Source organism: Pelmatolapia mariae, linkage group LG10_11, assembly GCF_036321145.2.
Source record: "Pelmatolapia mariae isolate MD_Pm_ZW linkage group LG10_11, Pm_UMD_F_2, whole genome shotgun sequence".
NCBI lineage: Eukaryota > Metazoa > Chordata > Actinopteri > Cichliformes > Cichlidae > Pelmatolapia > Pelmatolapia mariae.
The window spans coordinates 23,561,777-23,588,712 of record NC_086236.1 but is presented as its reverse complement, the minus strand read 5'-3'; the positions used below and the strand labels follow the sequence as shown (position 1 = coordinate 23,588,712).

Below are 26,936 nucleotides of genomic sequence, written 5' to 3'. Positions count from 1 at the left end.
TCACAGACATAGCCAGCAACAAATCTTTTCACAGCTTTGCTATAGTTACATTAAAGGAAAATGAACTGTAAACATAAATGAACCAACAGCTATAAGTATGGTATACATGATCCTTTATTCTGTCTTCCAAGAACCAAACCTTCAGCGTGTTCTGAAATCACAAACACCGAAACACAACTTTGTATACAGCTCTGTATTTAAAAGCAGCACTTGAAAAACTCTGCTGTGTCACAGTCTGCTGCTTTACGTAGGTCGAATGTTCAGGTCAATTCAGTTTTATCTATATAGCGCTAAATCGCAACAACAGTTGCCTCAAGGCACTTGTTGTGAGCTGGACCCAGATGCAGATGCGTGAAGGCAGAGTAAGTTCAACAAAAAGTGAGAATTCAGAAAAAAACAAAAACAGCAACACTCCTATATTTATATATATGTGTGTGTTTTAGGTCAGTAGTATATATATATTTTTTAGCTTACTATATAATTCTTGAACACAGACTTGAAGCAGTGCCCATCCAAGAATGTGACCCACTATGTCCCGCTTCCTCACAGTAATTTTAGTGCTATTCAGCCTGTGAACAGGAGTTCAATGTCTTTCAAGGCTCTGTCTGTATGACAACAGGCGCAGGCAGTTTTAAAGGTGTGGGTGTTTCCAGTGAGAGAAGACATCAAGTTACATTACTTGAAATGTAATTTTTAGAGCCTGACACATATAAAGTGCAAAAATAAACACACACATTCCAATAACAAAAACTGTTAAGAGAAAATTTAAGTTGTTAAAGTGTGAAACCTTCCAGACACTGAAGTCGAGCGACATAGTGAGAGACATCAGAGAGAATGAATCGCAGTTATGTAAAATGAACATGTTATGACAGCCGGTTCTCCACAGTTGTAGACTTGTTAATTAGGACGAGAGGACGGGAACAGGTGCTGGTGAGCAAACATAAGAGTCACATGTAATTTTAGGAGGACTCAGCTGATTATCATCCTAATCAGTCAGCACTGACGTACGTTTGAAGTAGGGCAAAGGTCTAAACACTGAGGAGTATCTGCATAAAGAGCCTTTCCAGTTATCATGCCAGATATCTTTTAAATACTAAGTTGAATTTGTGATATTGTTAAAAAAAAAGCTCTCTGGAATACAATATTAGGCCATTTTCCAGACAAGCATTTTTCATCATGCACTTTACATGAACTCTTTCTTCCGTATCTTCTCAACAGTGCTTATATTACATTATAATCCCTGTGTTTGTTTTCTAACCCATCAACTCCTTAACAACATGCGCGATTTGATCTTTGCTTACTGATCTAACCTAATATTAGAAGATATCATCTAGCCAGTGAGAGCCAGAATAAGCACTAAGTTTTAAGAAAAATGCAAGCCAAAGCTAAATCTGAACAGTCTGCAAACCCCTGAGTCATCTCTGCTATGCGGGGCCTTTTGCTGTCTTAGTGGAATATCTGTTTTGTGTACGGTGAAAAACTGTAAGTCAGCATAAATGATAAAAGCTGTTGATGAAGTTGGAAAAACATTATAAACTTGAGGTAACTACAGATATTAAAAATAAGCTGTTTTAGTGTCCCTTTATTCTTTTTTTCTATTTAATCATCCAGTGAAGCAGAACCAGGACAATCCAAGTCTGAGTTGATTTTGTGAATGAAGCAAAGATGCTGAGCCATAAACCTGTGCCCTACTAACCTTTAAGTGACGCAGCAGCTGACCTTATTTATAGTGTTGTGGAGGATTATTTATAGTGTTTCTCAGCACTGATTTAAAGTTCACAGTATTCAGAGCACAGGGGTGATCGGGTCTGGGGGCTCAGTGTCTTTTTAAGGGGAGGTCACTGCAGACTGGTTGAAGCCAGCCCACTGACTTGTTTACTGTCCCGACCGTGTGCTTAAATGTTTCTCACAGAGTGTTCCCAGGAAACTGTTTTTAGAGAGCAGGTGGTGAAACCACCTCCACCACCTCCTTAACCTTTTCATGGAGTACAGTATAAATGGATTATTACCTTTCAAATGTCCTGTAATGTCATTTGACATCACAGGACCCAGTCTGAATATGTTTGCTAAACGTAAATATGTTCTCACTTTACTAATCTCCACCGAATGCCTTGTTTAATATAGAACCTTTATAGCTGTAAATATGAGGAGTGGAAAATATGCAGGTGTAGGGCTTTACTTTGACCCTGTTTACCAAAACTACTTCAGAGTTTCTGAGTAAGTCGTCACACTGAAGATGAATTATGACACTGTTTTATGTGTACAGGGCAATATTGCTATAAAGCAGCAGTTTATGGGAGAGAAAGATGTTTACAATAATGTGCAAAAGTCTTGAGCTATAGAAATATAGTGTATAAGGCAAAGACTGCATTTATACAATTCTAATAAGGTTAAAAGTCAATATTTGGTATGACTACTTTAATTCTAAAGTAGTCTTTAATAACACAGCCGGGCTTTTCTGCATTTATAATTTTAGCAATTTTGATAAGATTTCCAACACCACTGGCTGAAATGAAGCCCCAAACCATGACAGAGCATCCACCGTGTTTTACAAATGGCTGTAGATACTCACTGTTGTACTTCCCTCTTGATCTCCTCCCTACACATACTGACAGTGATGTGAACCAAACAATTCCAAATTCAGATTCAGATTTTCAGTCCAGTTCTTGTGCAATTTGGATTACCTCAGCCTTTTCTACCTGTTTTCCTTCCTTGAGAATGATTTCTTGTCAGCCATCCTTCCACTGAGACTGTTTCTGATGAGGTTTTAGTGAAGAACAGGTGGATGATGAAGGGTCAAGTCCCCTGTTTTTTCATTTTTTAAAAAAGTCATACCATTTCTTATCTGGATTGTGTATTTAAAGACAACCTTCAGTTATTTGTGAATAGCTCTTTGGAAATCACCTTGTAGGTGCAAAAACACAATTTTCTGTCTGTCAAACTGTGTTATCTTTGGCATATTTTGTGGATTCGACAAAATAAATGAGAAGAAATTAGATATTTGTGTGACAGGCTTACCAAAGAGCCTAATGATACAATTCAAAACTGCTAAGTTGTCTTAGGTGTTAATTGCTTTAGCTGGGTGTGTTTTCTAATTCATTAACAGGTCAGTGTTAAGTGGCTTAACAAACAAAAAACATTCTTCTTAAAATGGTTAAAAGACTGGAATGAATATAAGCAACAAAGCAGCCTGGAGAACTATGCCTCAGTAGCACCAGGTCTTATCTTAAAGAGTTATCTTATCTTATTTGGCTCCTTGGAAGCAAAATATAAAGAAACAAGGGAGGCTCAAGACTTTTGCACAGTACTGTTACGGTTACAAAATTTAGTAGTGTCGTTTTGGGAACAGAACAACTTCCTGACACATATTCCAGCAGGTGAATCTTTTGATATTTGGAATATGAGGCTGTGCTTTCTGACTTGAGAATAACTTGGCGACCTGTGACCCAGAATGCAATGGAAAGTCAAATGTAAGGAAGCATGCACTCACAGAGAGCCAACACCCCCACCTACAAGGAGTGCACTCCCTCCCCCTGACATTTTCCATTGGGCAGCTGCTCCTCTTGTTGGAAGCAGCTTTTGTGCCTGTTACAAAACAACCCAAATGATTGTATTCAGATGCTCTCTGCACCCAACCACCCTGGCCCATGGTATGGATTGGCTACGAAGCATGGCGGTCCCCTTACTTGAATAATTTCATAACTTTTTGTCACTTGCAGGGATGGAGAGGTGGGGGATTCCTAAAGCTTCTAAACTTCTAGAGCTAATTCTGTTCCCTGGGCACAAACGGTAAGAAATGATGCGGTGGAAATATTACCCAGTCAGACAAAAATCCTGGGCAAACATCTCATGAATCCAGACAGGCCTCCCAGTCTGATTGGCTGCATGTAACCAACCAATAGAAAAATACCCTGTGATGTCAGCAGAGTAATGTGAGCTGGTATCTGGGGAAGAAAAGCTGAAATTTCACACAAATGCCAAACTCTGGATTCCAAACCTGAAACAATGTTTTAAAAAAAATCCATGAAACTTTCAGCAGTAAGTTCTTTACTGTGTAAACGGACTCCAAATAGACCTGAATGTTTATGTGTACTCAGAGATTTCATGCCAGGCTGCCATGATGACGGCATCAGGAAGAGATCAACAAGAGCTCAGATATCTGGCTCAGGCTCACAGACTGATAAACATGATATTCTCATAACAGGTGTACAACTTGTTTGGCTACAGCGCATGTAGTCACGTGTAAAAGCTTCCTATAAATATGGGGGGGCTTCTTCCACATTGGAACAGTAGGCACACAGGAGATGAGAAAACGTATAGGATTAACTACCAAAGAGGACTGTATACATTTTTTCCTGTTCTTTGGATTATAATTTACTTGGAAAACTGTTAAGGTAAAAAAAACCAACAACCCAACCTTGCATATCAACATAGCTGTGATTTTTTTTTTAACTCTGTAAATTTTTATTGGCAATTAATTAAAAATGTCAGTTATATTTGCTTCAAGCTGTGGGTAACTTTCAGCTAAAACTGAGTGAATGATGATGATTTGCTGAGTTGTGCTATATGGTTGTTTTTGCAGCGAGTGGTGGTATGCTCACTGGCTCATTTCGAGGAGAGTTTATGGCCCGAGGCATTTCCACAACAGAAGCACATCGAAAGACTAGCCTGTTTCTTGAGAAAACCTGAAACTTGTCATAATCCTTACTCACAGGTTTGTATGACTTTCAGCATGAACAGCATGAAAATATTTCCAGCACATCCAATGCACTAAATACTACCTGTACACCCAGGTTTGTCACATTTAGTCATTTTAAACAGATCAAACAAAAGTCGTTTAATATAAGAAAATATCAGCAGTTATGCATATAGTCTATTTTTACTTTACACGGTTATATCCCGTATTTGGTTGTCCAGGCAGTGATGTTCTTTGGTGCTTTGTGTTACACAACCAAAGGTCTTTGGATCGTAAGAGCATATCTTTCCATTCATGTCCTCAGCTGAGGCGCAGCAATGGTTGGCATGAAACCCAAAGATGTGATGCCCTCTGTGGCAGTTAAGTTCTTCGGAGCAGGCACGGCAGCCTGCATTGCCGACCTTGTCACCTTTCCACTGGATACCGCCAAAGTCAGACTGCAGGTTAGACAAACAGTGTTAACCAGATGCCTTTAACCTTATGATAGATGTCATATTAAATCCTCTTTTATTTGCATCATGTCGTGCAGCTTCAGGGAGAGTCTCAGATAGCCGAAGGGGTTGGTGCACTGAAGTATCGGGGCGTGTTTGGCACCATCACCACCATGGTGCGCACAGAGGGGGCCAGGAGTCTGTACAATGGACTGGTGGCAGGCCTGCAGAGACAGATGAGCTTCGCTTCTGTCCGTATCGGCCTTTACGACTCCATGAAGCAATTCTACACCCGAGGCACCGAGAGTGAGTATCAGTGAGCGAGCAATAAGTCTGCTTCTATTGCACTGCTTCTTCGTGACCAACATACGTATGGCACACAGGTGCAGGGATCGTTACTCGGCTCATGGCGGGCTGCACCACCGGGGCAATGGCTGTGGCTTTTGCACAGCCAACAGATGTGGTAAAGGTGCGTTTTCAAGCCCAGGTCCGACTGGCTGACGGCGAGAGGAGATACAACGGCACCATAGATGCCTACAAGACGATTGCCCGAGATGAGGGTGTACGTGGCCTGTGGAGAGGTACCTGCTTTGCATTCAAGTCATTCATCTTTATATGAAAATGCCCTCGGCTGTTCTCACAGTTATGATCCTCTTTTGTGTTCCAGGATGCATGCCAAACATCACTCGTAACGCCATCGTAAACTGCGCAGAGCTGGTGACCTACGACATGATCAAAGAACTCATCCTGAAGTACAACCTAATGACAGGTGAGGCCATGAATGAAAGATACAGACAAACATCCCTCAAGCTTCTGTCTAATTAACGTGAGAGTTGTGACTACACTTCTGTCCTCCCACAGACAACCTGCCATGCCACTTCACGGCTGCCTTCGGCGCAGGCTTCTGCACCACAGTTGTGGCTTCTCCTGTGGATGTAGTTAAAACACGTTTCATGAACTCAGGACATGGCCAGTACAGCAGCGCTCTCAACTGTGCCTTCACAATGCTAAGAAACGAAGGACCCACGGCTTTCTATAAAGGGTAAACACACTCTAACTAGACCACGAGGCAAGCAGAGATGTTACAAAAGTCCTTTTGAATAATTCTTCACTTGTCCTTCTTTCCTCTTCTTTAGGTTCATGCCTTCTTTCCTGCGACTCGGCTCCTGGAACATTGTGATGTTTGTCACCTATGAGCAAATTAAAAAAGGCATGAGCAGGGCACAGCAGTACTGGGAGTCTCCGTTCTGACCGCAACTAGTCAGACTTTTTTTTTTCAACTCAGGACCGCAAAACACAACAACCTAACGCACACCACAGTGCAGGGGTGACTACTGATGACTCTTGGTTGGAGACCTGAAAATACAGGTGCATGAAAACACAAGAGTTGACATTAGAAAGAGTTTGAGCAGGACTTCGGGGACATTGTTGCAATACTTAAAATAATTTAAAGGTTAGACCTTACAGAGGCTTCATGCATTTTAATGGTCAGAAATTCCATTACAAGAAGCTCCTTCTGGTGTAAACCTCCATGTTTAAATGAAATAATCACATGAATAATGTTAGGCTGTAAAGTTAGTTTTTACTTCCTTTAGGCTTTCCATGAAAGCAGAAGACAGTTTATGTCCAACATTACATACCTTAAAATGACCACAATATGTCTTTCTGGATTGTTTACACTGTTTACCTTTTGTAGTTGTACTTTAATGTATTTGCCACTAGATGTGCAAAGTATGTATGATTTGTTGCTGGTCGATGAGTCATGTACATTTTGTGAAATAAAGTACTTTAATTAGTGAAAAATTGTAATTTCGCCCATCCTTTTGTCTGCTATTGAATGCCAGTGTTGCTTTGTAACTTTATTCTGAATGTTTGTCACTTCACATCCCGACTCCCACTCCTAACCTGTTAGATATACAACACTCCTCACAGGGAGAAATTGGGAATGCAGATTTCCAAAAATCTTCTGGAAAAGCCTCAGATTTCAGGGAAGCAAATGCTGCTGATCTCTTAAAAATATACCTCCTTTTTAAAATCTAGCATTTATTAGTGCTTCCACTTAATAATAATACTCCTGAAATGTTCCTCCGGAGTTCAGCCACATTTACAGAGATGTACCTACACATGGTAATACGGACCATATGCATGTCTTCTTCATCAGTATCATGTTGGTCTTCTGCTTCTGTTACGTCCCAGATTTCATATGTTACTATATAATTTTTTTCACTCATGGATTTTTTTTGCATGTATGTATTTTCTGATGGGTTGCTTATTTGTTTAACATGGAAGTGACCTTGTTTCTTAATATATTTTTATGCCCCTTTGAACATGATATGTGCTACTGGGCTATACAAATAAAAATGAATTGTTACAACAAACAAATCATGAAACAGGCCGTCATAAAACACCTCCCAGCATTTCTTTTGGCACAGAACCACCAGTTTAAACCTAAAATATGTTTTTTTTTTTCATTTATGAATTACATTTCCAACTCCATAATTCTTTGAGTGATGTATCATTTCCATAGGTCTCTGAAAAAGATCTTACCAGGTACGATATCTGTGCAGTTTCTTTGCACAGGCCATCACTCTGATGAACACTTGGATCACTGACATATTATCTCACACACATATAGTACCGATATGGGGGTATGGATAAGTTACTACATAATTGATGGATAACTGGTTGATATATAAATATATATATATATACTGGGAATTGACAGTATAAATATACTGTATATATAGCAATCAGTTATCCATCACTTATTTTTTCCATAATTTATCCCAGGATAATCATCAGGAAAAATAAACTGCACTTATTATTGAGATCATCCAAGGTAACAATAGCAGAAATGAGCATTTGAACCTTTTAGGATAAATGTGAAAAAAAAAATCACTTCACATTTTATATTTTTATGACAGTTCATGATTAATCTCTGTGGTCCAAACACCTGGTTCAGCTGCTGCAGTCCCATAACTGGGTCAGTCAGATATGGAAAGATAGTGCCACCATACCGCTACATATGCAGGACAACATGCACCCATGCACTGACTCATAACATGGAAATTTACAGTCCTTGTATTTGCCAACATGGCACTAAAAATACAACGCTGCACTTTTTTGGAGTCCCCTACAGTGGCATAGTTGGATTGCAGTTCTGCCATTTAAACAAACAATACTGTATGACGACTAACTGCATGTTTCAACCTTCCAGCTCACTACTAAATGCAGGAACAAGTTACGAAACACGTTTTAACGAAAAGCTGCAGTGAGACAATTACCGGTTTGAACATATGGCTATAATTTGGGGTGCAGTGTACATGCGCGCGGCTTCTTGTACTTTCATCATGACTCAGCATTTACTTTACAAGTCTTTGCTGCACAGACCACCTAAAGAAATTGCTGGCTTGATTAAAATGTGTTTAAACAAATTTAAAAATCCATCTTCAAAGATAAAACATTGATTTTATGGAATAAGATCTAATTAATGTTTGTGCATTAATGTGGGTTTGGGGACATGATACATTTGATTGTGAAGTCAAGAAGACAAAAGGAAGGCGTGCTCTAAACTACACGCATTCCCACACGTGACAAATGCAGACTCTTTGGCGTGCCGGTGCAGAGGTTTACAGTTGGCCCACATATTTGGGGTGGGACCCCACCATGTAACACATGCCATGCTATGATGTAACAGCATCATGGGCAGTATTTAAAGAGGCCGACCTCTTCCCCGCTCCTGCATCAGTTTCACTTATTGTCTGAGATTCGACGAGAGATTTGGTTATTGTCCCTTGGTAAGGCTTTTTAACTCTACAAATCATATCACGGTACAGGCAAATTTTACCTTTCTACTTTTACTGTTTACTTTCCTGTTAATATTATTAATTAATATAGCTTTGTTGGATTGCTATGTTGATTTTAAAATGACTCTTTTATGCAGGATTTGGAGTATGATTATACGCCTCATTGCTGTTAAAAAATCTATGGAAAAACAAGAAAAGTTGTTTATAGCTGGGAAAAAGTTCAGCCAGAGGGACGCCTTTAGAGAATCCTGATCTCTAAAGTTTCTGTCCCAAACTGCTCCTATAAAGGTAAGACTTAATGACTTAAAATGTGATTTTATTGAATTTGCAATGCTTCTTTTTTAAACCCATGCAAGTACACAGAACATAATGAACAGCAGTCTCATTAAAGCCTGTACTTGGGGGGGTGCTGCTTTTGCTGAATAGAGGTGTTAAATGAGCTTATGGCACACACCAGCTGGAGGCATTACTAGCATAGTGAGTAAAAGAAGCCAGGATCAAGCATGTAAAGCAGATCCATAAAATAAGCAACACTTGTCTTCCTGATGGGATGTAACTCTCATGTGTCAAATTTAGAGATGCAGTTTTAAATAAAAAACATTTGTCTCTGAATGCAGTGTGTTTGTGACATTTTTTTCTGTCAGATTTTGCAGGAACATCTTGTCGTGTTCACGTTCACAAACACAACGCTTGTGTTTTTTAAAAAACACTGTGGAAAATGGTTGGATTCAGGCCTGCAGATGTGCCACCTTCGGCAGCTGTAAAGTTTGTGGGAGCAGGAACTGCAGCCTGCATCGCTGACCTGCTCACCTTTCCCTTAGACACAGCCAAAGTGCGACTGCAGGTATTAAAGTATTCTTGTGTAACAAACACAAAGCCAATTCTTGTAACCTTAGTAGCCTGAACTTTCATTGCACAGATCCAAGGAGAGGCCAGAGGCTCCGCTGCTACAGGGAGCGGCTCTACGGTGAAGTATCGAGGGGTGTTCGGCACCATCGCCACTATGGTGCGTACTGAGGGTCCTCTGAGTCTTTACAGTGGGCTGGTGGCAGGACTCCAGAGGCAGATGAGCTTTGCGTCTGTCCGAATTGGTCTCTACGACTCTGTTAAACAGTTCTACACTAAAGGCTCTGACCGTGAGCATCTGTGATTGGATTCTGACAGCTGTTTATTTGGTTGAGGGGAAATTTTGACCAGTCTCAACTGACATCTCTCTCTTCCCTGGTTTAGATGTGGGCATTGGGAGTCGGCTGCTGGCTGGATCTACCACAGGTGCCTTGGCGGTTGCCATTGCTCAGCCCACAGACGTGGTGAAAGTTCGCTTCCAGGCACAGGCCAGGTCTCTTGGACGTGCCAGGCGCTACTGTAGCACAGTGGACGCTTACAAGACCATTGCCAAGGAGGAAGGCATTTGTGGTCTGTGGAAAGGTAGCTCAAGCTTCCAAAATGCGTGTTTTTAAAAGGCTGCTGCTTCATTTCTTATGATGCATCTTTGTTTTCAATGTCACACAGGCACAGCTCCAAACATTGCACGTAACGCTATTGTTAACTGCACAGAACTGGTGACCTATGACTTCATCAAGGATATGCTCCTTAGGTCCACGCCGCTGACAGGTAAAACACAGTGGCTTCACAGCAACATCACGCACGTGTATGATATAGCACTAAGTCCTGGGTTCTGTGCTCTCCACAGATAATCTGCCCTGCCATTTTGCATCAGCCTTTGGTGCGGGGTTGTGCACAACAGTGATCGCCTCCCCTGTTGATGTGGTCAAGACAAGATACATGAACTCTGCTCTTGGCCAGTACAGCAGCGTTCTCAACTGTGCTGCTGCCATGATGACCAATGAAGGCCCGCGTGCTTTTTACAAAGGGTAACCCAGTGATTCCACATTCATTTGACAACTCTTAATGTGAATGAAACGAAACCAGAAATGTTTTTGCTTCCATTCCCTTTTTCTTAAGGTTTATCCCGTCTTTCTTACGCCTGGGGTCCTGGAACGTGGTCATGTTTGTGACGTACGAGCAGCTGAAACGAGCAATGATGGCAGCGAATCACAGCTGCAAAGCTTATCTGTAATCTCTACTGTCCCTTGATGGGCTTGTGTTCGACCACATTCACATTGTTTTTCATTTTTGTTATCTTCCAGCGTGTTTACAGAAATATTCTGACAGAGTGCAAAGTGCAAATAAAAACAGAAAGACATGATTTGCAAATATATCAGTATTGCTCTCTCCTGACAGACATGTAGCCACATGAACAGTCCAATCAATCAGTCTGATTACACATGTATTTGGAATGTGATTAATCTTTAAAAGACAGAGCTTGCTTGATCAGATACTTCCTCTCAGCAGAAAGCTTCTTGGGGAACTCAAGGTCAAAAGTAATTATGAGGTTTCCTGTCTGGGAAGGATTCTTGGACAGCGGCATTCCCTCTCCGGACAAGACTTTTTGGTATCCAGGGCTGATATGTCATGACAAACAAATCAGAGAGCGGAAACTTAATGCAGATAATGCACAAAATAAAAACACAATAATCATTAAGTGTTACAGCAGATGGTTATGCTGGACGTTTCTTCCTGTTATAAGGGAGTTTTTCATTCCCACTGTCGCCAAGTGCTCATAGGTGATCATATGATTGTTGGAGTTCTCTCTGTTTTTTGGGGTGGTGGTGGTGGTGGTGGTGGGGGGGGGGGGGGGGGGGGGAGAGGTGTATTACCTTACAATATAAAGCACTTTGAGGCGACTGCTGTTGCGATCTGGCGCTACATAAATGTAAAAACAACCAGATTGGGAAAAACTGTGTTTTTCAAGACAGTGACTGAAAGCACTTACTGCACAATGTCATTGATAGGAACAGAGAGTAGCCTGCCATCTAGTGTCTGCACGTCCACAGAGAAGCCAGTTAAAGCCTGCGAACAAGGGAAGCAGCTTACAGCTTCAAAGAAACCTTTTTGCATGACCAATAATCAATCCATGACATGACTCACCATCTCCAGAGTAATCTTTGCTTTGTAGATGAGGTCATTGTTATGTCTCACAAACAGAGGATGAGTCTTCTGTCGCACAATAAACACAATATCTGCGGGAATGCTGTTTGGTCCCTAAAGGTAAAACAGCAAAACAGAATAAAACGATTACCATGCAGCAGTCTTTACAGACAGTTCTTTATTCTTTCCCTCCCTGGGTAAAGGAGAAAATATACACAAACAAGGCAGTGTACAGTCAGTACACATCATCATAATAAAAAAAAAAGAGTAATAAGAAGAATAGTTTTGAGCGCATAATTTCTTTTGGCTAAAATTGGCCTTTTGCTTATTGTAATCGGGTGTTAAAACCGAACGTGCTTACTTTTGGTAGTAAGCGTGCAAAGTGCCAATTTTAGGAAAACCTTCACAAGTAGTTAGTCATCAGTTATACTTGCAATAGCAGAAAAGGGAGTACAATAAATTATAATTTGTTAAAAATTCCCCTCTCCTTTGTCGCATTCAGCTTTTTTAATGCGTACCTCTACTATCTTTTCACTAATTGCTGCACTGCAGTAATGTATATACCACAATAACAATGGCAACCTGCTAAATTTCCCTTTAAAGCTAACTGCACACTGAAGCCTAGGATTGATTACAGCAAAAAATACATTTCTGTGTTATAGCAGCCATATACAGCATACAAGGTTGGTTACAAAACAGCTTAATATGTATACACAGAAAATGTAAAAAAAAAGAAAAGAAATTAAAATCCTGAAATAAAACAAAACAAAACACAATGCAAGAAAATATAGATCTGTGCTGGCTCTATGAAGGAAAAATAGCACAATAAATGAATGAAATCAACGTAAAAGAAAATAAAAATGATTTAATAAATGTAAAAAAATTCAGTGTAACAGACGGTGAGGTGTTGTGACAGTGCAGGGTTGAATTAAACTTTTAACACAGGATTTAATCAGCTCTGTTAGGCCCACACAGTATTAGCTCGGAACCAGCATCAGAGCCACGAGCCCAACTCAGGCTGTAGGAAACATTTATGTATAAAAGGATAAAAATAAAACACTATACCAACTCATGAGCTCACTTTCAAACCCCCCATTTTAAAATGACATGTAGGCTGGTTAATTACCTGATCCCCCTCTTTGGGGAAAGTAATTCTTGTGCCTTCGTTCCATCCAGGCTTGACATCTATACTCAGAATCTTGTCTTTGATACTGGATGTGCATCCATCGTCATTCATGACCTGTAAAATAAATAAAGCATCGTACAATATATGAGGCAAAATCAGTGCTGTAGTATGTCTTTGTGATGCTGTTTGTTTTCTTTTTAATGCTGTTGTTTAGTTAGCTCTAAACCCCATGAGGAGCTTGCAGTCTTATAGATGAGTGAATCCAACAAAAGCCACGGGAGGGAGAAAATATAAACATGTCTTACTCTGCGAGATATCTTGATCTTTTTTGTGCATCCATGGAAGAGATCGTCCAGGGACAAATGAAGGTCTCTCTCTATTGGGGAATCTTGCGTTTTCGCCACTTGTGGCTGCAGGCCACCGAACTGAAGCGGCACATCATTTGTGTAGAAGTCTAGCAAAAAAAAAAAAGGGGGGGATTAAAATCGAAAAGGCACATTCACTGTCGGGTTTTGATTACGTTTTTTTCTCACCTGCAAATGGGTTGTCACCCCCGAAAAACTGTTTGAATGTCTGGTCAGGATTCCCATGGTAGACGTATTTTGATGACCAAGTTCCATTGCTGGCAAACTCAAGTGGAATACCACCTCTCAGACCCTCCTCTCCAAACTTGTCGTAAGTTGCCTTTTTCCGAGCTTTCACACAGAAAATTGGCTTTGATTCACACACATATGGCACATTCTCCATACAATAAATACACCCTTTCCTCAGACAAAAATACACTTCACTGTATATAAGCCTGTATTACTATTTTAATATTAACTGGTATTTAAAAAAAGCTTTCTATTTCTGATCCTTATAACAGTTTCCTGCTAAATGTTTTTTTAAAACAAAAAGCTTTAAATACAAATCTGCAGTTATTTCCACTTCTCTTTTTATGAAAATGTTAGTATTGTTTATAATATAACCAATTTTAAACTGAGTTGTAGCTGTGGGTTTATCTATAGCATTGTTTAAAACTGTGAGTGGGAGGGTAGATACAACACATTGCGATACTTTGCGTGGTGATATTGTATCGATAGAGTCACCAAATATTGATATTTTATAAAGAAATATAAATACTCAGGGAGTACTATGAACAATAGGACTCATCTTACATTGAGATGATTTTATGTATCTCATTGTCTTTTATCCTGTTTTCCTTCTCTCACCCCAACCAGTCGCAGCAGATGGCCCCGCCCCTCCCTGAGCCTGGTTCTGCCGGAGGTTTCTTCCTGTTAAAAGGGAGTTTTTCCTTTCCACTGTCGCCAAAGTGCTTGCTCATAGGGGGTCATGTGATTGTTGGGTTTTTCTCTGTATGTATTATTGTAGGTCTACCTTACAGTATAAAGCGCCTTGAGGAGACTGTTGTTGTGATTTGGTGCTGTATAAATAAAATTGAATTGAATTGAATTGAATGTAAAATCAGCTCCACTGACAAACCACCCAGGACTGGACACACTTAGCTTGACAAAGCTACATGCTAATTAAGAGCGAGCATATGGCTCATAAGTAAAAACAGGACAGCAACCTCCTTGCAGCTACAAAATTTTTTTTTAAGAATCGGTGACTGCCTGGTTATAGAATTGAATTTTTTCACATTCTGCAACTGACTAAACTGTTGCCCAGAACGTGAAGGTGTTGCACACAAATGGTCAATTTTGATTGGAAGGCAGTTGCAGAGGTCACCTGAGAGGAGGCAACTTTTCTGCAAACAGTCTCAGTCTGACTTAGACTGACTGCAATCACTCTCTGAGAGAATGTCAAATAACTGACTCAACTGGCTCCCAGGTGGCTATATTCTGGTTTTATTTACATAGAACAGGAAGGTTGCTGGTTGCAACCGAATGCAAAATCACTTATCGCAGGAATGTTGTACACCTTCCTTTGATAATTCAATTGATTTGTGCTGCTTAAAAAAGAATAATAATAGATCATCACAGTATAACAGTATATCAGTTAAACTTCAGGGATATCAGTCTGTTCAGTTGGGAAACATGAACCTGTGTGAATCCGTTTCGCTTACTTTGGTCCAAATGAAAGTAACGCTGGAGAGGCATCAACGAGACAACCCCACCCAAAAACCTGACTGTTTTTGCTGTTTGTCAGTGAGACATACATGCAGCCCATGCAGGTTGCACAGGTAGTCGAGCTCAGTTCTCTTCACACACGAGAGACACACACAAGCAGTGAGGACATGTGACAGACATGAAAGGGTCTTGAGACACTGTGGTGAATGTTAGGCTGTCTGCCTGATCATTCAGCATGACAGATTTGGAGGGTTCCACAGACCTCCACGTGCTGTTAGGTAGGTGATAAAAGAGTTTGCCAAGAAACAGACACATCTGTTGCCTTCTTGAGGTAATTTTCGAGAGCACTGGAAATGTTCCTCCTGCCCCTTTTTATACAAAGGAACAGACATGGGTACTGCTGCTGTGGTGATGCCCCTAACTGCCCAGCTCTTAGCAGCTCCACACTCTTGACACTGCTGACAGATACACCTTCTTACATCGGCTCTTCCTGATTTGCAGTCCTGGAGCAGCTGTGCACTGACTATCTTTGCAACGTGAATGGGCTGCAGGTATCATGTGCCACCAGAAGTGAAAAGTAAAGTCACAAAAAGCAAAGCTAGAATGAACTGAATCACGAGGGATAAGGAACGACCACTTTCATTTGCACCAAAACAGCTGAAATGGATTCAGTACGATTAACTGACTTTGCCTTAGACTGTGATCATCGAGTGTCCCCTTATTGTTTTTATCCGTGTGGTTTCCAAAATAAAACACACTTCAGTCTCGATATTCTTCCACTTACGGTCGCTTAAAACATCATAGGCTTCACCCAACTGGGTAAATTTCTGGGAGCTTCCAGGCTCTCTGTTTCTTTTCGGATGAAACTTCAGTGCAAGGCGTCGATATCTAAGAAAAAGAAAGAAATAACTGAGGAATAACAGAACAAGCCTCATTAATAAACATGTGAGTTTCATATGTATTAAATGACTTACGCCTTTTTGACGTCTGCATCTGTTGCGTTTCTATTTATTTCCAAAGTCTCGTAGTAATCATTACTCATTGTGAAACTACGTATTTAAAACCACATTTAAACATCAAAGAAATAACCAGCTAAAACACAGAGTGCGGGTGCGTGAATTGGTTTCCACGGAAACAGCTGCTGGGAGACTCTCGCGAGATTTGCAAACACTCGCGGACATTGATTTAAAATGAACTGTTGAATGAAAAAACAAGAAACAGACTGCAGCCCAGAGAAGACTGCTTGTCTTCAAATAAATAAGAAGAAATTTCGAAGTAATAAACGTTGATGGGAGTTGCTACTTCGCATAGGAGTAATTATTACTGACCTCTTTTGAAAGCTTTTATAATGTGGCATTATTTAATGTCTCCGCGTAGTTAGTTATTGTCTGCTTTGTAATATAGCCTAGAATCCTATGCAGATGACCACGATATTAATGAATAGCTGTGCAACAATCTGATAATCACTCAATGCTAGATCCCAACTAGGTCAGGTAGATAGGGTCACCTGACATTCTGCATAGTGGATTGCTGGCATGTCTCATGTTTGAAGGCCACCATTGCATTATTTCTTCTGTGGACTTGCAGAACAAACAGTAGGTAATGAGTCAGGCCAGTTACTGTAGCTTCAGCACACTGTGATCTTTTCTATTTGTAAATTTTTAAGCACCATGGTTATTTTGTACCTCGACAGTTATTTTGAGATTTTATGTAAATTAACTGTAATATTACTGAACATCAAACCTGTATGTATAAAATCAAAAAGTTAAATGTGATTTGAACACTGAATGTCTCTGACTATAATCACTTTTTCAGTACACAGCTAAACATTGTTCTACATCTGTAGACTTTAACTTTTATTATCTTGTAGTAATTGCTACCAGAAATGATATAAAAACAGATCGACATCTCAGCACTTAAAAATTAAAAATATTGAACTGATTTATCCAAAACACGTCAGAAACACAGATCAATACCAGCAGCGGTGACAAGTTTACTTTTATTCTTTCATTTGAATCCATTCCAGAAACGTTAAGGACTACAACGCTATACAAACTGAACTCTCGCCTGTAGTTTTACACAAAAATTGCACAATATTTTCAGTATGATCAAACTGCCACTTCGAGGCAGCACGTGAAACAGCAGTCGCTCTCTGCTGAGTGTCATAGGTGGTCCAGTTTGGATGCATATTTTATTAGCGACTCATACCCAAAGTGAAGATATTAACAGCCATACAAAAGAAACAGGAATTTGATAGAAATAAATATTACAAGTCATTGTGGATTAAATACATATGTAGAATCATCACTAACAAGAGATCAATGCCAAAAAATAAAAACAAGGAAGTGTTGATAAAACGGCATAACAAACCTAATTAGATAAATCCAAAGCCAAGGAAGCCCTCTACAATTCAACTCCAAAAGGCATATATCTCCACATCTAATGTCTATTGTCGGATTTATGAGAAAATCTACAAACACTATCAAAGAAAGTTTTAATCTATGTCAGCTGTAGTCTTTAGGGAAATAAAAATCTATCCAAATAGAAAGTAATAGAAAATGGAAGCCAAGGTAAAAATAATCCATCTCAATAGACGTGTGGGCAGAGGAGGAAGGACGGTAATGTGTTTGATGCAGTCATGTTATGCATTTGTGCTGGTTTCCATGGTGTGTAGGTGTGAGACTGCGTGACTGTGCAGGTCGTGTTGGGAGAACTGTGACTCAAGTTTAAAATAAGCTCCTAGCTCACACTTCATGGGTGTGTAGTATACATGTCTACACCCAGCACTCCAAATAATGATTTACTTTGAAACAATCCTACAACCTTTTCCTCATTTTATCCCAAAATGTTAAAAACAAAATAGTTTGAAGAAAACACCTAAATTAACTTCGGCCAATCAAATACAAAAGCGCTTATTGTGTTAACTGACAAATGCACACAACACATTCACATTGTGCTTATTAAGCTTAAAGCAATATTTACTTCTTCTTCTTTTTTTTTTTTTAATAAAGATTCTCACTCTTAGACAAATACATTGATTTGATGAATTTGACACACATTGTCTTTCAGTTTGGTTCAAAATCATCTTTACGCACAAACTATTCTCATTTTTCTTGTACTACCATCTCTGCTGAAATGACAGAAGGCTTAGTTCAAGCGTAAATATGCAATGTTTCAATATGTTTCAATGCATGTGTGTTACAGTGCAAATATTCAATTTAAGTACAACTGAAGTGACTTTCAGAGCAGCCCGATGGGCTACCAGACTTCCATGATGGCGAGGATAACGGATGTAGTGTTCTCTTTCAGGCTGGGGGGGGACAGTGGAGGATGTAGTGAAGGATATGGGCGCAGAAAAACTGAATGTATTAGATAGAAACATTAGCAGGAACAGCCTCCTTCACTGGTAGGTTGCTCTGGTGGTTTCTCCAGCTTAATGTCAATCACTGAAAGGTTTAGGAGTTAAGAAACAACATTGAAAAGGAACTCGGAAATGCAATGGCTGCCAGAAATGGACAAAACTAGACACAAAGTCTTTCCAAGACAGAAATATTGTTGCATAAAGTGCATAATAACACATTAATGAAAAGTAGGTCTTATATGGGCTACCTTGGTGCCCGGTCAAGATGCATTGGCATTGATTAAACTAATTAATTAATTAATTAATTAATAGCTCTAGATTTCTGCTCAAGAAAAGATAGTCACACTTTTTGGCACAATGGTCCAAAATGTCCCATAGGTGTTCAATTACCCTGAGATGACCGTGATTGTAAATGCCAGCACGTTTTACATTATTTTCATGATCATTAAAGTAGTCAGTGACCACATGTGCTGTACAGGTAGAGGCCATTTTCACACTCCAGCAGTGGTGTTGCCCAATTCATATGTATTGGTTTATATGACACATTCACAATAAGTTGCAAAGGCACTCCCCTATGACGGAGCACTTGTTGATGGTGGGAAGGAAGAAATAGCTTAACAGAAAGAGATCTCTGGCAGAACCAGGCACCAAAAGGGTTGAGGTTTAAGTTTTAAAATAAAGTTCTTAGTTCCAAAAATGAACTTGTTAGTTTTTAAAGACCCTCCCCCAACTAAATGTTTTACTATTTGCTGAGTCATTAAGCAAGACAATTTAAAACTAATACTGTTAACATATACTGCATTCTCTCTCACTGTGTTTCCTGAGTGAGACAGAATGCAAAGCTGGTCTTCCACCAGAAAAGCTTCTAGATGTTGGGCTGCTGGGGAGTTAAGAGCGCTATCCACCCACTGTACTGTGTATATGGCGTGCCAAAATTGGAAAGTCTTTCAGCTCTACATGAACTTCTGTGGGTGTTAGCTGAAGTTTTTACTCTTTAATGGCAGGAATAAATTATCATCATTCAGATATTTTACAAGATCAGATGCTTCAACTCAATGTGACGACTCATACTGGTCTCCATTTAACTGAGGTCAATATGTTTTTTTTTTCCTATTTCACCACTTATTGCTAGCTGAAAAAAGTGCTCTTTTTAGCATGTCAGTGCACAGGTATGTCCTTTATAAGATGATATTCTGCTAACAACAAGGACACAGACCAGACAGAATATTAAAGTAATCTTAAATATTCTTATGGACACATGATGGCTTAAGCTATAGTTACATGGCAAACTTATCAAAGCTGAAGTCAGTAAACATCATAACAACATCTTTATAACTCAGTCTGAGTTCAGACTTTGGCACGTTTCTAGGAGCATGACTGACTGACTAATGTGAATTCACTGTCTGCTCTTATCTGTATCAGGACAAACTTCAAAACCTTTCAAGTCTGTTTCATACCCTCCAAAAATAGACCATCAGTGCAGAGTGTCTTTGATATTATACTCATTAAAACAGGCATCCAGCTGAATCTCAATATGTGTCCTCACTGGTAAAACAAATCTAGAACGACATGTGGGTTAAGCAACAATAGTGAGATGTCACAATTCTGCACTTGATTCTCCCTGTGGCCGTGCTTATCCATATGACAGACATAAGAGGGCAAAGAGACCTCTGACTCTGTTCTGTCATGTCAGATGCAGACACTGACATGTACACAAAAGGATACTGTCCTCTCTACTCTTGTCCTGTGTGGTGTCCATGCCAGGGAGGGCAGCTGCCACACGACGGAAAAGCTGGAGGGAAAGAGAACCGCATGTATTCTTTCAGACAAGGAATATACTAAGGGCATGATAAAAAATACAAAATGAAATCGGCACAGCATGTTGTGTATAATCCTAATATTAACTGATCAAGCATAAGGTCCACTTGAAACTCACACAGAGAAAGACACCCAAGAGAGATTTATCAAATTTGATCTCAGTTTAGCAGCTTGTGTCTCTGACACTGTAAACCAATTTCTATGCTGCATCAGTGATTTGAAAAGAGGATGGAGCTGAGCTTTAGTGACATCTTCCATTGACAAAGCTTGGAGGATTTTAAGCGATGAATGGATCCATTCATAAAATTCAAGAGAAATGTATGATGATGCTCAGAATCCCCTGCCCCCACCAAAGAGCATCGTGGAAGCAGACTTATGACATGCAGAGTTCACAGCAGCAGTAACACTATTGCTGTGGTGATCAGTGCTGTGCAGGTTGTTGATTTGCAAACTCTGGTCCCCATCTCTAAGACTTTGTGATAAAAGGTTGGCCAATCCAAATCATTACAGGGGGGAGAGAGCTTGAAAAACAACCAGTTCTCTTCACTAGTGACCAGTGGAAACTGATGTTTAAAGCACACCTTTTCGCACACATGCGTGTGAAATAGAAGCCAATCAGAAGAGAGCACTATGAGAACACATACACATGTAGGTGCACACGCTCTACCTGTTTGACATTGTAGCCTGTCTTTGCACTTGTTTCAATAAACAGAACATTCATCTCTTTCGCTCTCTGTTCTCCCTCCTCTGTGGTTATCTGTCTGTGATGAGCCACCGCGAACAACACACAAACACCCACCAAGACACGCACATACCCCCACAAACATCAACACAGAGACAGGGGAAAAGAAACACAGACACTGTGATTATGTTGAAGAGCATTAACAAGCCGTGCCCTTCCTGCTGCGGCTGCCACCATTGCCCAGCACCAAAGGTTTCCCAGTAAACTTCTTGGCAAAACAGGAAGAGAAGTGAAACTTCCAACATCTCAACCATAAATGTTATATTCTCTGTGTTTGGCTGAAAAACAGGGTTTTGGAGATCCAAGGCATTGCTAGGCCAAGACGAGTAAAAAGATTGTAAATAAGCTTTTAGAGGAGCTTGCAGGTAACAGGGAAAAGCCATACACGAGACTGACACCCACACACTCTCATCACCTTTAGCAAGAAAGTGATGAATACTTGTTTTATTTAAAGAAATACGCACAAACAAGAGCAATTTAGACTAAGAAGCCCTTTTCAGACATGCACTCAATTCTGTTAATCAGATGGCATCTAAACGCAGAGGTTACAAACGCACATCACTTCTCCACCTTTGAGTTGCTCAGCTCACTAAAAGACATGATTGTTGTGGATAATCCCCTAAACTTTAATAATGTGAGGGGAGGAAAAAACTAAAGTTTTGGCATGAGACATCAGCTTTCAGCTTTTTTCCATGGTCTCACTGCCAGAAATACTGCAGAAGCCACAAGCCACTCCTTTGTTACATATGTTAAACAGACTTTTTATTCCACGCTGGACAAAGTCCAGCACCTACACTGGTCCATAAAAATCACAACCCACAGTATGAATTTAGTGGTTCACTTAGTGGTCATTTATAAGCTACTGTTTATTAAAATTGACCTAAGTGTTTATGGTTGCAATTGCATATATACACACATATATATGCGGCGTAATAACCCCCCAGAATAATTTGGGACACTACATCCTACTTACTATAGTGTGAAATTTGGCGCATAGCACACAATAAAATCATGATTACTGTGGCTTGTTCTGTCAGAGTGGGGATGTTTGAAAGAAGCTTAGATGAGTATTAATGTAAAAGAAAAGCTCCATGTCCAAATAAGAAAATGCCGTCACTTTGCCAGATCAAAAATTTTATGCAATCCATGTCTGAAAAGGGGCAACTTCAGGAACCTAGTCTGACTTTTATTTTCAGTGGGAGACCTTTGGAGGTGAAACCCAGGAGGCAGCATCTACAGCAGGGCGTCAGAGCACGGCTCACACACACTCTTACCTGCTTTACGTTGTAGCCCGCTTTCGCACTAGTCTCAATAAACATTACATTTAGTTCTTTGGCTTTCCGCTCACCCTCTTCAATAGATACTTGCCTGTGGTAGATAAAACGGTTAAAAGACTCACAGCAAGAGACAATACAAATTCAAAAAAAGGCTTAAAAACAAAAAAACAAACAAAAAAACCCCAAAACAGGACACTTTCAGGTATAATGCATGAAAGAAAAAAAATCAGTGAGGCCACCAGTAACCAGTAACAATCAATAACTTCACTTCTATGCTCTTCATGGAGTGCCTACTTTAACAAAGGCAGGAGGGAAACAGATTACCTTTTATCTGCAAGGTCTGTCTTGTTTCCCACCAACATAATGATGACGTCACTTCCTCTTTCTGTTCTCACGTCATCAATCCATTTTGTGGTTTGCTGGAAAGAGTTGACATCTGGAAGACAGATGGAGATAAAAGGCCTCAGGTGAGAAAACAGTGGTTAGTGACAGCAAGGCAATAAGCAAAGAGAGTTACAAGCTGTAAAATGTGCAACTTTTATTTTTATTTTTTTTAATTAAAAAGAAAAATATGCTTCGGTCATACTAGTGTATTTAAATGGAATCAATGCATTCCTCAGCATCAATGATGTGAATAACCTAGGGCACTCCCAGTGGACAGGTGAGCCACATACTTGTAATGTCGTAAACTACGACTGCAGCTGCAGAGTCTCTGATGTAACTTGGGATGAGGCTACGAAATCGCTCTTGCCCCGCTGTGTCCCACAGCTGCAACCTAATCTGTAGGGGAGGAAGGGGAAGGGGATGGAAAGAAAAAAGAAAAGAAAAAAAAAAAGAAGAAAAGAAACAAAACGAGATGAAAATGAAACAAGAAAAACAAATAGACAAATGGGGTAAGTTTATGTGACAAAAAAATTAATAAAAGGAAATAAAGTTGGACTAATGGGAAAAGATAAAGAGAGAGAAAGGTGAGCACGTAGTGCATGCAGGCAGTGAATAAGCACCAGAGAGAGCTAGCTGTCTGGGCCTTTGGGAGGGAAGAAAGAAGTAATCACCCTTCACTTGTCATCAGCCCCCCTCTCTGGATCAAGTAAGGTGTTTAATTTCAAAACGGTGATGAGAAAGTAGATGGAAGGGTAGGAAGGAGAGGAAGAAAACTCGTGTTGAGGGAGGAAATGAACAGAGAAAAGGAGGATTGTCCAGGGGGATACAACACTCCTGATCACAGTAGCAACGTACAAATGCTGTCTCTGTGTGTGTTAGAAAGAGCATAATTCAGTGGCTAAAGAAAAGCAACTGGAACAGAAGAAGAAAAACAAAAACGGAGTTACTGGTTGTGCCAAAAATAAACTTACTGTTCTGTCTTCAAGATACATAGTTTTCGACAGGAAATCAATTCCTATTGTGGCCTGAAAAAAAAAGAATGAACCAAATATTCACAGTCATTTCCAATGAGTATTGCTGTTGATATTAGGCATCATCAATGATTATTAAAGTTAAAAGTGGAGGTGTTAAGTCTCACTTGGTAGGTGTTGTCGAAGCTGTCGTACATGAACCTGGTGATCAATGAAGTCTTTCCCACTGCACAAACACAAACAAGAAGAGTGCAATGACCACACGATCACTTTGATTTTGGAGAAGAATTAGGTACATCTTTTCCCCTGGAAAAAAAGAACTGCATTTATAACTGAATCTATTCTACATTTTCCCCCAATTAGAAGAAAATTTAAAAACTGAAAATGCTTTTTACACTTTCTGAGCACCCAAAGTCTTCAAACAGATTATTTTATCTGACCAACTGTCTAAAACCTAAACATATCTAATTTACAATTACATAAAGCTAGCCAGCCGCTTTTAACTGGTTCACTAATAATTTCAGTTGTAATCAAAATAATTATTTTGGGGCTAAATAAAAACTACGCAGATCTCTGAAAGCTTGCAGAAATGAAATGTGTTTAAACTTATTCAACCCAAAGCAGCTGCAGCCCTTTTCCACAGATGATGACCACTAATAACAGAGTAAAGCAAGCAGCTTCATGTCACACAACTCCCACTGCCCTCTTCAGACCTCTTGTCCACTAAGCGTGTAGTGCACAGCTGTTCAAAGTAATTCAGGAGTCAGAGGGTTGAGCAAAGCACAGAGAGAAAAAGGGCTGTAAGCAAAGTTTGCCATTTATGTCTGAACTCCCCCCACCCGTGTATCCAGGGTGCTGATTTGATCCACAATGGAGGGTTTGTGTCCATATGCAATATAAAACTCTGTAATGTTGTTTAACACACAAAACTATGCTTTACAAACTTTGCAGCTGTAAAATGCTTCAATTTTTTTCTAATCTCATAGAAAAACATTTATGAACACCTTTAACACATCAGGGACAGTCACACAGCAGCTCTGAGTACTCGCACAGTGCTGCCAGTTCTCAGACTGTTTTTGCTGAGCTCGAGTTACATTATCAGTTACAATGTCCATCAAGGGATGGTGACAGGGCTACAGACAACACTGCTGTTTACAAGGCTTAAAGGAGCCACAGCTTATCACACACTGTCCAATAAACGCAGTGTGTCTGTCCCATCTTGGTGGGACTTACAGGTCATATTACAGCAAAAACATTTATTACAGTTTTGTCAATAATGTCATTAAGTTTTGGCTTCATTATTGCTTCCTTAATTCTTTCCTAGTTTCATTTATCACAGCAGCTTCTCAACTCACATCTTTTCTAAAGAGATCTGTATTATTTTATATACAGTCTATGGCACAGTGCAACTGAAAGACAAGTTTTATATTTTGGGAAAAAGGTGTGCAGGGACTCTTTCTACGTTTGCATTTTTTAATGTTCTTGGGTATTTTTTTATAATAAATATTTGTGCAATGTAATGGTTTTGACATTTCTTGTAAGTAATTTCTTCAGTTTAGATGTTTATTAAGCATTTAGTTTCCTTTTTTGTGAGTGATTGGGTTTGCTATTCTTCTCAGATCACAGCAGGAGAAGCCATGACTTCTTTGTTCCTTTCTTGCTGGAAAAGAATGAATAAATAGTGCAAAATCTCATCTTGACAATAGTCCCTTTTTTGTCTTCCCTATTGTCCTTTGGTGGCTATCTGAGTTCAGGTTTGATCCAAGTTTCTCTTTACCGAGAAATTCAACATCATACTGTTTTAATAAAGCAACATGAAACAGCTACTTCAAATATGTTGCAAGTAGATTCCAAAGAAAGAGACAACGCTGGACCAATAATCCAAATTCTACTTTAAACCCTAAAATCTGTGGACACCGCGGACGACACAACGAACAGCCACACAGCTTTACCTAAGACATGAAAAAACAGCCCACACAAACCCTCTGTGTGGACACTGAAGGAGTGTAAATTAGTAGGGAGATCGCAGGAATGTTGCTTGGCAGGATCGGCCAATTTGGAAGTTGCTCCAGGGTAGAAATTATGAATTTATGATCACTCTAGTATTATGAACATCTTCTAAACACAGCAGGATATGTCTGGAGTTCACCTATCCTACAATAACGAAGAGATACCAAAAAATAATGCTGGTGCTTCATAATTTAACATCCTGTTAAATGACACTTGGTAATTTCCGATGCCTCCGTTAATGATGTGTTATCACAGCCAACTCACACATCACACACAACTGAAGTAAGAGTCCATTTTCACAGACATGACTCATTTTGAAGGAAATGAATCACCTTTTAATCAGGCCAAGGAGAAGAAACTGTTCGTAACAAGTTACTGTGTCGTAATGCCATCACTGCCAAGTGTTAACGATACGTGGCTAACGTTAGCTAGCTAGCTGGTTGACGTTAATCACCCGTTTAGTGTTAGCTAAATGTCCAACAGAGCAAAAATGTAAATCCTACATCCCACAACATTTAAAAGTACCAGCAGACTTACCGCTCTGTTCACCAAGAAAGACCAGTTTAAATTTTCTTAAAGGGTTTCCGAAGTCTCCGGCCGAAGACATGACTGAATCAAACCTTGCGTTACTTTTCGGAAGCTTCCTAGCTAGTTAGCTAATGCTAACCAACCAGTTGTTGTCAGTTATCAAATGTCCAGAGGCAACGAAAATGAACAGCCCCACTCGTGGCTGACTTGAGCAAATTTTGTGCTCAAAGCGTATTCCTTCAAAGTCCAAGTCAATATTAAGCACCTCACTAACTACTGCGGCCAAGTTAGCGTTACTCTTCTACTCTGTCAATTACACCAAACCAACGAGCCACCTCGGGCCGCTCTTCTTCAGAGACAACTTTATGGATTGATGTGTCTTGGCATGTTGATGTGCTGCCCTCTGCTGGTGGAGCAAAAAACCCACAATGAAAAACCAGACTGCTCCTTTGGCAGAGCAACGCACTGACACATTTGATTCAGTAGATTTTATTTTTATTTTATTTCACAAAGTTTGAAGCATTATGAGGGAAAAAAAACTACCGCGCTAAGGACAGAGAAGAACAGAAGGAAAAGGCACGGTGTGTTTTTTTTTAAAGCCCACTAGAGGGGGTACTTTCATCACAGGTAAGATTTCACTACTAAGCAACTTTAATGGGAATCCCAATAATATTTAAACCTAAAGAATTAGACGGTGACTTTTACCGATGGTTAAATTACATGGAA

General features: G+C 39.8%; 4 protein-coding genes across 7 annotated transcripts; 2 read left to right on the top strand and 2 right to left on the bottom strand.

Annotated features, from left to right (window-relative positions):
* The first annotated feature begins 5,013 nt into the window (after positions 1-5,013).
* On the top strand, positions 5,014-6,378 carry LOC134635845 (dicarboxylate carrier SLC25A8-like). Its single transcript, XM_063485432.1, has 6 exons — positions 5,014-5,139; positions 5,226-5,433; positions 5,511-5,708; positions 5,795-5,896; positions 5,989-6,169; positions 6,264-6,378. The coding sequence occupies exons 1-6, from the start codon at positions 5,014-5,016 to the stop codon at positions 6,376-6,378; spliced, it is 930 nt and encodes a 309-aa protein (XP_063341502.1).
* Positions 6,379-9,606: 3,228 nt separating this feature from the next.
* ucp2 (uncoupling protein 2) lies at positions 9,607-11,035 on the top strand. Of its 3 annotated transcripts, XM_063485429.1 has the most exons (6): positions 9,607-9,777; positions 9,853-10,069; positions 10,164-10,361; positions 10,446-10,547; positions 10,627-10,807; positions 10,899-11,035. In XM_063485429.1, the coding sequence occupies exons 1-6, from the start codon at positions 9,652-9,654 to the stop codon at positions 11,011-11,013; spliced, it is 939 nt and encodes a 312-aa protein (XP_063341499.1). In that variant the 5' UTR covers positions 9,607-9,651; the 3' UTR covers positions 11,014-11,035. The 3 variants fall into 3 exon arrangements, with proteins under 3 accessions (XP_063341499.1, XP_063341501.1, XP_063341500.1); XM_063485431.1 differs by lacking the exon at positions 10,164-10,361; XM_063485430.1 differs by lacking the exon at positions 10,446-10,547.
* Positions 11,036-11,238: 203 nt separating this feature from the next.
* dnajb13 (DnaJ heat shock protein family (Hsp40) member B13) lies at positions 11,239-16,161 on the bottom strand. The gene is made up of 8 exons (XM_063484733.1): positions 16,094-16,161; positions 15,904-16,007; positions 13,584-13,745; positions 13,356-13,504; positions 13,051-13,164; positions 11,925-12,038; positions 11,770-11,846; positions 11,239-11,398 (listed from the first exon to the last, which is right to left on the bottom strand). Exons 1-8 carry the CDS (start codon positions 16,159-16,161, stop codon positions 11,239-11,241), a joined length of 948 nt encoding a protein of 315 aa, XP_063340803.1.
* A 944-nt stretch (positions 16,162-17,105) lies between these two features.
* Positions 17,106-26,558, bottom strand: LOC134636214 (ras-related protein Rab-6A). Of its 2 annotated transcripts, none has more exons than XM_063486094.1 (8): positions 26,220-26,558; positions 23,840-23,898; positions 23,673-23,726; positions 22,992-23,097; positions 22,642-22,753; positions 22,315-22,408; positions 20,206-20,272; positions 17,106-18,565 (listed from the first exon to the last, which is right to left on the bottom strand). In XM_063486094.1, the coding sequence occupies exons 1-8, from the start codon at positions 26,287-26,289 to the stop codon at positions 18,501-18,503; spliced, it is 627 nt and encodes a 208-aa protein (XP_063342164.1). In that variant the 5' UTR covers positions 26,290-26,558; the 3' UTR covers positions 17,106-18,500. The 2 variants fall into 2 exon arrangements, with proteins under 2 accessions (XP_063342164.1, XP_063342165.1); XM_063486095.1 differs by lacking the exon at positions 22,315-22,408 and adding an exon at positions 20,966-21,059.
* Positions 26,559-26,936: the final 378 nt, after the last annotated feature.

Bases quoted from the DNA above. Each gene is read 5' to 3' on its own strand.
- LOC134635845 (XM_063485432.1), top strand. From the start codon at position 5,014: ATGGTTGGCATGAAACCCAAAGATGTGATGCCCTCTGTGGCAGTTAAG. The intron at 5,434-5,510 runs GTGAGTATCAGT...TATGGCACACAG, and splicing joins CTACACCCGAGGCACCGAGA to GTGCAGGGATCGTTACTCGG. The intron at 5,897-5,988 runs GTGAGGCCATGA...GTCCTCCCACAG, and splicing joins GAAGTACAACCTAATGACAG to ACAACCTGCCATGCCACTTC.
- ucp2 (XM_063485429.1), top strand. From the start codon at position 9,652: ATGGTTGGATTCAGGCCTGCAGATGTGCCACCTTCGGCAGCTGTAAAG. The intron at 10,070-10,163 runs GTGAGCATCTGT...TCCCTGGTTTAG, and splicing joins CTACACTAAAGGCTCTGACC to ATGTGGGCATTGGGAGTCGG. The intron at 10,808-10,898 runs GTAACCCAGTGA...CTTTTTCTTAAG, and splicing joins CCGCGTGCTTTTTACAAAGG to GTTTATCCCGTCTTTCTTAC.
- dnajb13 (XM_063484733.1), bottom strand. From the start codon at position 16,161: ATGAGTAATGATTACTACGAGACTTTGGAAATAAATAGAAACGCAACA. The intron at 12,039-13,050 runs GTAATTAACCAG...TTTTACCTTTAG, and splicing joins TCCCCAAAGAGGGGGATCAG to GGACCAAACAGCATTCCCGC. The intron at 11,399-11,769 runs GTAAGTGCTTTC...ATGACATATCAG, and splicing joins CCTATCAATGACATTGTGCA to CCCTGGATACCAAAAAGTCT.
- LOC134636214 (XM_063486094.1), bottom strand. From the start codon at position 26,289: ATGTCTTCGGCCGGAGACTTCGGAAACCCTTTAAGAAAATTTAAACTG. The intron at 23,098-23,672 runs GTAAGTTTATTT...CCTCCCCTACAG, and splicing joins TGTATCTTGAAGACAGAACA to ATTAGGTTGCAGCTGTGGGA. The intron at 20,273-22,314 runs GTAAGAGTGTGT...CTTTCCCTCCAG, and splicing joins CGGGCTACAACGTAAAGCAG to CTTTTCCGTCGTGTGGCAGC.